Raw genomic sequence first — 6,893 nt, forward strand, 5'->3', positions numbered from 1 at the left:
AATTATTATCATGTGTTGAAACTATTATTAATCTTAGTTGAAAAACTCAGGATTCTAAGTGTTATAGGTTAGGATTATTAAAATTATTATTATGGATTGAGATTATTATTAATTCTATTCCCAAGCACGGATCCTAGTTTTTTTAGTTGAAATTAACAATAGTCTCAATCTATAATAGTACTTTTAATAGTGTTTTTTTCATGATTTTAAACTCATATCTTTGTCAATTATTAAGATTTTAATAATTTAGGGCCCCTAATTGTAATTAATGATCTCATAGGATCCTTCAACAAATTACCATTAATATATTTATCTCTCAAACATCTTTGGGATCTTAATATCAATATTATTCTTTATTACTTCTATTAACTGTAAAGCCACGATTGCTCTTTAAAGTTAAGGATTGATAGAGCGTAGAGCTAATTGTAGTTAATAATGTAGATCATTACAGAGCACACTATGCTCATCACAAAGACAAGACAGCTGCGAGGGAACTTGGTATTAAAAAAACCAAGCTCTGTATACATGTTTGACATAACAAATTTTGAAACTTGATATTTATTAAATTTAGTTTTAGTTTATAGCATATTGGTAAATATTTTTGAAAACGTAGTACTTTGGTAAATATTTTGTCTTTTGTTTTGTTATAGCATGATGATGGAGTGTAAATTGCATTTTTCAATATCAATCCTATTCAAATTCATTGATCAACAAAGAATACAATGCAAATTTAAACATTTTTATTTAAATAGAAATAAAATTAATAATTTAATCATATTTTTTAATTTTAATAAGTTAGTTAGAAGTACTTGAGAGAGGAATGAATACATACATACATGTGTGTGTTGCATTATTCAGATACTTCTAATAAAGTTGGTTCGTTTTATTTCAGACTAATCATTGTTAGCCCAATTGACGGCGGGGAAGTGATCTTGCAACGAAGTTGAGGTCCGTGCCTCTATCCCTAGATGGTTGAAGAGGACCAGCCTTTCACATTCCAGTGAAGATTGACGAAGCATCTAGGCTGCAATGCCCCCTTTCATGTTTCTGCTCCTCGACAAGGTACTTGGTTTTCTTCTCAAACCGTCTTCTGCTTCACCTTCAGAGTTTCTTGATTCTTTTTGTGCTTCCGTCTGCTCGTCGTGCGAATTAACGCAAATTTGAGTGAAGATGAAGACGATGATGGATGTAATAAAAATAGCTAGATTTAGATGATTCATCAATTTCGCGGATTATTATTTGTACAGTGAACAGTTCATATGGGTAAGGAGTCGGATTCGAACGATTCCAATGGATGGAACCGTTCTCGGGGACTGGCGATGAAGACTCTGATACTTCTTGGAGGTGCACTTCTGGTGAAGCGACTGAGTAAGTCTACCACACGTTGGGACCATGCTCGTATTGTCTCTCAGTGCCTCGCCGGCGAAAAGGTTAATCATCTGCTCATATTTGCTCTCTTTACTACTACTTGTAGTTTGTTGTGTGAGTGGTAAATGATCTTCTTCTCTATTTTTGTGCTTAATTTTTGAAGACTTTTTGGTGTAGTATTCGAAAGAGCAAGCATCCAGAGATCCGGATAATTATTTCAATATTAGGTATGTTATTCTTTCCAATTTCTGGCATTGTTACCGTTTTCTGTCCTTTAGCAGCTTCTGTTTCGCCTAGTTTACTCCCTGGAGCTTCAGGTTATGATTAGCTTCAGCACCTTTGTAATACCAAAACATTTGACCGTTTCCGAAGCTCCATTCCGTGGTACCATAATTTCTTCACGATTCCCTCGGTGGAGTTTTCAGTTTGAGAAGGAGAACAGGAGGGTGTGGTGACTGAATTTATTTCATTAATTTCTTTGAAGGCATCCAATCATAAATGCATCATTGATCTCTAATTTTCGCAGAATGCTCACATGCCCTGCGGCAGAACTAGTGGATGGTTCAAAGGTCCTGTATTTTGAACAGGTGAATAAAATACAAGTCTATTTGCATCTCCATTGTGAATATTTTGCTGTCTTCTGGATCTAAATCTCGTAAGTTGTTCAACGAATATTTTCTTTGTTTATAGGCTTTTTGGAGGACTCCACAAAAGCCATTTCGGCAGGTAGCCCACATGTTTGATGTGAATTTCTGTTCAAATTTATTTTCTCTTTCTTCATACTTCAAATCTGAACATGAGCCAGTGGCTGAGAAAAACTGAACATGAGCAAGACTATTCCACAATGTTGATTCGTTAGACTTTCTCAGAATTTTGCCGCACTGCACCTTATTATTTTAGTTTTCCCTATGATGCACGATCTAAATTATCATCTATCATTTTCTTGCGGAGGTTCTTAATGGTGAAACCTTGTCCAAAAGAGTTGAAATGTGATGTTGAGGTTTGTATGCGACTGCTTTAAATATGTCCTTATTGTGGTTCTTTTAGCTGTTTGCATTTATCTGTATGGAACTTGGTATGGCTGCTATTTTAAGGTTATATGGTGCCCCCTCCCCCTCTTTTAATAATTGTGATGAGTTTATTCCGCAAAAGTTAGTTAAATTTTGCCACATTATCCTTGAGAATCACTTCTTTAAAGGGAATGAAGCTTTAGTTATCTAAGGAAAAATATTTAAAGAGAATTTCCTTTAGTCCTTTCTACAAGTTACTTTTAGCATGTTTCACTGAAACTGAGAAAAATTTTAAACCTTATTAACTTTGTCTTAAAATTTAATAAGTTTCCATCTCTATCCTCCGATAAAGACAAAAAGAATTATTTTAATAATTTTTCTTAGCATTTAATAAGAGCATAAAGGTAAAAATGAATGTGAAAATAGTGAAGTGCTCTATAGATGGAATCATAATTAACTTTCTCTCTCTTCCCTATAAATAGAACTGGAGGAGTATATGTTTTCATGCATTCTCCCCTACTCCCTTATTTTGGACTATTTATGCTCCCTTACCCAGAAGAATACCTCTCCTCTGGGCTTTTTTGACTTTTGAATGTTTCTGATTCATATGGCAACTAAAAGTAAGTGTCTAAAATGTAACTAGGTTTTGTTGAAGTTCTCTTGGTCGAGGAAGCTGAATACCTCCTCTTTAGAAGAAAATTGTATTCTTATTCTTGTTACTAATCAATGGACATTATATGTTGTTTTGAATTATTTCCTGAATGCTAGCTACCTTCTATTAATTGTAGTTAAGTACATATGCCATTAGAGACATGGAGGAGTACAAAAATTTTTGTGATCGCTCAAAGGGTCAACGTCCACAGCAAGAAGAAGTCATTGGGGTAAGTATTAAGTTATGTCTATACCAAGATCCTAGTTTAAGGGCATAAAGCCATATAAACTTTTCTGGACATTAGTTAATTGGGATTTTCAGCAACATGGTTTATATTTATTTCATACAATATTACAGTTTATATTTATTTCATACAATATAACTTAATTGAAACTTCATCACTGGCTTTCTAACCTCAAGTTGGTGTGTCCAAGCGACCACATGATAGAGAGAGGCAAATCAGATTGATGATGAAATGATCTTTGGATGTTTATAAAGGTGGCTAGTGAAAAAAATAAAAAAGAAAATGGAGAGTCTCGAGAGAAAAGAGATTGATTAGACAGATGAAAATCTTAGGATCTTAGTGAAACATTATAGAAGATGGCTTGATAAATGAAATTATGACACATGATATACTGTCAAAAGATTAAAAAGTTCTAGAATTTTAAATTGTAAAATAAATAAGTATGTTATGGAAGTGATTTTAGATATAAATGGTATCTGTTAACTGTGTAGGCATCGTTGTCTTCTGAGTAAGCGTAGCACGGTTTGCAGGACATTGCAGAGCATTTGACAGCAATACATCTTAAGCGTTGTCCACGTGGAAAACGCTGCTTATATGAAGGTTCAACCCCTCCTGGCGGGTTTCCTAATTCATGGGTAAATTATGGTTAAACTATTTCCTTGCAGTCCCCATCCCCAGTCTTTGCACCACTTTTCTGTGCACAAATTGGTTCGCTGGTGTTTTGTTGAGTCTGGTTTTAGTATCAATATATCAATATATTATATAGAATCCAAATTCCTTAGCACTACATTCCCTGTTGAACTTGGATTCTGAAATTTTGTCTTTTTTCTCGCAATTGTTTTTCTTTCCTTCCTTTCATTTTCAACGTGCAAACCCCCTTTCATTTTCAAGGGGGTTATTCCAACTCTGTATTATATCTTGTCCTTTGTTATTGCAGAATGGAGCATCCTACTGTACTACAGATCTTGCTGTCATGAAAAATAAGGAGATGCATACCTGGGATAGGGGTTATGATGATGATGGAAATCAAGTTAGTTTTGTTGCTGATTCTGCATTTTTTTAGCTAGTTTGTCAAAATATGTGACTGTAATGGCTACTTGTGAATAGGCATTTATCTGAGGGGGAAAAGGTTTGGCATTATTTATTTTCGTATCTGATTTCAGGTTTGGGGACCAAAGGAAGGACCTTATGAGTTCAAGCCTGCTCCAACCTCCAGTTTCAATGATATGTTTTCTCCCTTGAATTTCCCCCCTCTACCATCCATGGAGAGAAGAATAGAAGGTTCATTCATCTTGCAAGAATGAAAAAAATTCGTCATGAATTTATCTTGTTTCAGGATCTTTTTGAGAGGAAGTAACCATATTCCCCAACTGGTCTTGTTATACTTTGATGGAGCTGCTGTGAAGGCAACGGACTTAGGACATGGAGAGAACTGAAGAAAATGACCTTGAATCATTTTGGAGGGAAGGGACTCCAAATCGTGCCTTTCAGGAATTTGTATTTGTTATATTTTTACACCGTTGCAATACACTTTTTGGTAGGTCTCTAGTTAGTCCACAGTAATATCTTACTGTCAATAGTATAGCTCAATATTAAAAGCAATGGCCAACAAATAGCTCGCTGTTTTCTGAATCGGTAAGATTGCTTGAATTTTCTAGCATATCCTTGTAAAGTTATGTGTAGAGCTATGTTTCTCCATGTGTTTGCATCATCTGCTTCTTTCTGCTTTTTTATTGGCAAAAGAGGCAAGGGCCGAGATGATTAATTAAGAGCAGAGCGAGGTCTTTGAAAATAAATGTTCCATTTAAAGGGGAACCTTTGTCAACTGTATATAAAGCGAATAAATCTCAAGCTAGACTCCTCGATTCATCTGCATACAACTGAAGTAAACACACGGAAGTATTTTTTAAATGTCCGATGAAAGAAGCATCAAAAGCAAGGTATAACACGGAAACAAAACTCCATGATAGGTGCAAAAGGACATGTTATCAAATTATCAAAATGTACAATGAATATCGAAACCGGCATGTGAGTTACAACCGGCCACTATGGTCAGTTGGAGGATTAAGCAGGCAACATAAAGAATCCTAATAGCCTAAAAGAAAAAAGTGGTATAACCTCTAGCACGGTTTCAGGTCACCCACAGTTCAAAATCTTCTCCCCTGGTTTCAAGTCCATTTAGAACTTGATGGAAAGCATCTCATGGTTGAGGGAATAGCATAGCTTGCTTCATGGAAGGGTTTGCCTTAGTATTGCTTGTGGTGGGATGGAAGTGAGTATGCTATCCAACTTAGGGGCATCCTCTTCGTCAACAAATACACCAATCTCTTCCCATGGAATTGTATCACCAAATGGAGACAAACAAAACACAGCTCGTTTCATGTCCTCGTAATATGTGGTTGGACGCTCAGTGGAAATGTCAAGAAGTGGATTGTCCTTAAACTTCTCCCACACTGTTTGCCCTTGCACCTCTAAATTTTCAAGATATAATAGCTTTAACAGACTATATTATTGTAGTTGTTTTTGATTTAAATTATGAAAACATCCAAACATAGCACCAGACTTTAATCATATTGTTTCTTGATTTTTAAATGGAATCTCAAGAACCCACTTTAGATGGCCGAAGGACTAAGTTCCATTTTGATTGATTAGTTTTGGTAATTCAATCATGATAACGAAATGCATCAATAAAATTCTAGTTCCATTTTCAATTGCAGGGTGCAAGTTAGCATTCTTGGGCATATATGCTTTGAAAATAAATCCTACCTTGCATAGTAACCGCCTTCAGGTCATTCCCAACATTATAAAACTATGGAATAAAAGATAAAAATACCTTCGAATTTTTCCTCCAAGGATACTCAATGTTCTTAAATGAACAAAATGAATAAAAGTGTGAGGGCACCCATGAAATTGTTTTAATGGGTGCATCCATCCAAAAATCATTAACAAAGCGGAAATAAATTGATGTCATGATGGAATATATACTATTTAAATCATGAATATATACATTGATGGCTATAAAATAGTGTTAATCCCATTTCAAATTACACTATGGATAAGTCACTGGACAGTCGCCAATATTTCTCTTTTTAGTAACATCCAGTTACAAATTAGGATTTTTTTTTCCTTGGTTGAAATGCTTCATATTTTGAAATTTTGAAAGTATATATATAGTAGTACATGATGAACGCAGGCGGGTGATAATACATGAATTTGTCTAGAAATTTCTGTTAAATGCGGGATTCATGCGATAAATTACGCAGCGAGACATCGAATGAGATCTAGACCTTTTTTAGCTTTGCAGTATCTCTTTCTTTCACTTTTACTTCTTTTCTTTTCCTTTTCTTATCTTTGGAACAAAAACTATATTAATAAATCACATAGTTCTTATTTTAAATAACAGCATGAAAGCATGCATTTTTATGTAATTCCCTTAATATAGAATTTAATTATAATAAGCTGTATTTTTCATTAGACGTGAATAACGTGGATCAGTTTAAGCTTTGTACAGGGAAAACACGTCCATTATGATTCAAAAAAATTAAAGCATTCATTTATTATTTTTTATAATTTAAACTTGCAAAAAATAATAATTCTCTCCTTACTTGCTAGACAGTGA

At 34.5% G+C, this 6,893-nt stretch overlaps 1 protein-coding gene across 2 annotated transcripts; it reads left to right on the forward strand.

Annotated features, from left to right (window-relative positions):
* Positions 1–568: 568 nt before the first annotated feature.
* On the forward strand, positions 569–4,972 carry LOC129288384 (chromophore lyase CRL, chloroplastic-like). Of its 2 annotated transcripts, XM_054924920.1 has the most exons (10): positions 569–1,062; positions 1,248–1,430; positions 1,546–1,595; positions 1,895–1,955; positions 2,059–2,093; positions 2,317–2,368; positions 3,167–3,259; positions 3,805–3,909; positions 4,212–4,304; positions 4,438–4,972. In XM_054924920.1, the coding sequence occupies exons 2-10, from the start codon at positions 1,260–1,262 to the stop codon at positions 4,576–4,578; spliced, it is 801 nt and encodes a 266-aa protein (XP_054780895.1). In that variant the 5' UTR covers positions 569–1,062; positions 1,248–1,259; the 3' UTR covers positions 4,579–4,972. The 2 variants fall into 2 exon arrangements, with proteins under 2 accessions (XP_054780895.1, XP_054780896.1); XM_054924921.1 differs by lacking the exon at positions 2,317–2,368 and having other exon boundaries at positions 571–1,062; positions 2,059–2,094.
* Positions 4,973–6,893: the final 1,921 nt, after the last annotated feature.

The sequence above is a fragment of the Prosopis cineraria genome, unplaced genomic scaffold (genome assembly GCF_029017545.1).
Source record: "Prosopis cineraria cultivar Desert tree isolate PC_DT_omini unplaced genomic scaffold, ASM2901754v1 PC12, whole genome shotgun sequence".
In the NCBI taxonomy this organism is placed as follows: Eukaryota; Viridiplantae; Streptophyta; class Magnoliopsida; order Fabales; family Fabaceae; genus Prosopis; species Prosopis cineraria.

Excerpts from the sequence above, each read along its gene's own strand:
- LOC129288384 (XM_054924920.1), top strand. The coding sequence starts at position 1,260 with ATGGGTAAGGAGTCGGATTCGAACGATTCCAATGGATGGAACCGTTCT. Across the intron at positions 1,431-1,545 it reads AGTGCCTCGCCGGCGAAAAG|TATTCGAAAGAGCAAGCATC; the intron begins GTTAATCATCTG and ends TTTTTGGTGTAG. Across the intron at positions 3,910-4,211 it reads GCGGGTTTCCTAATTCATGG|AATGGAGCATCCTACTGTAC; the intron begins GTAAATTATGGT and ends TTGTTATTGCAG.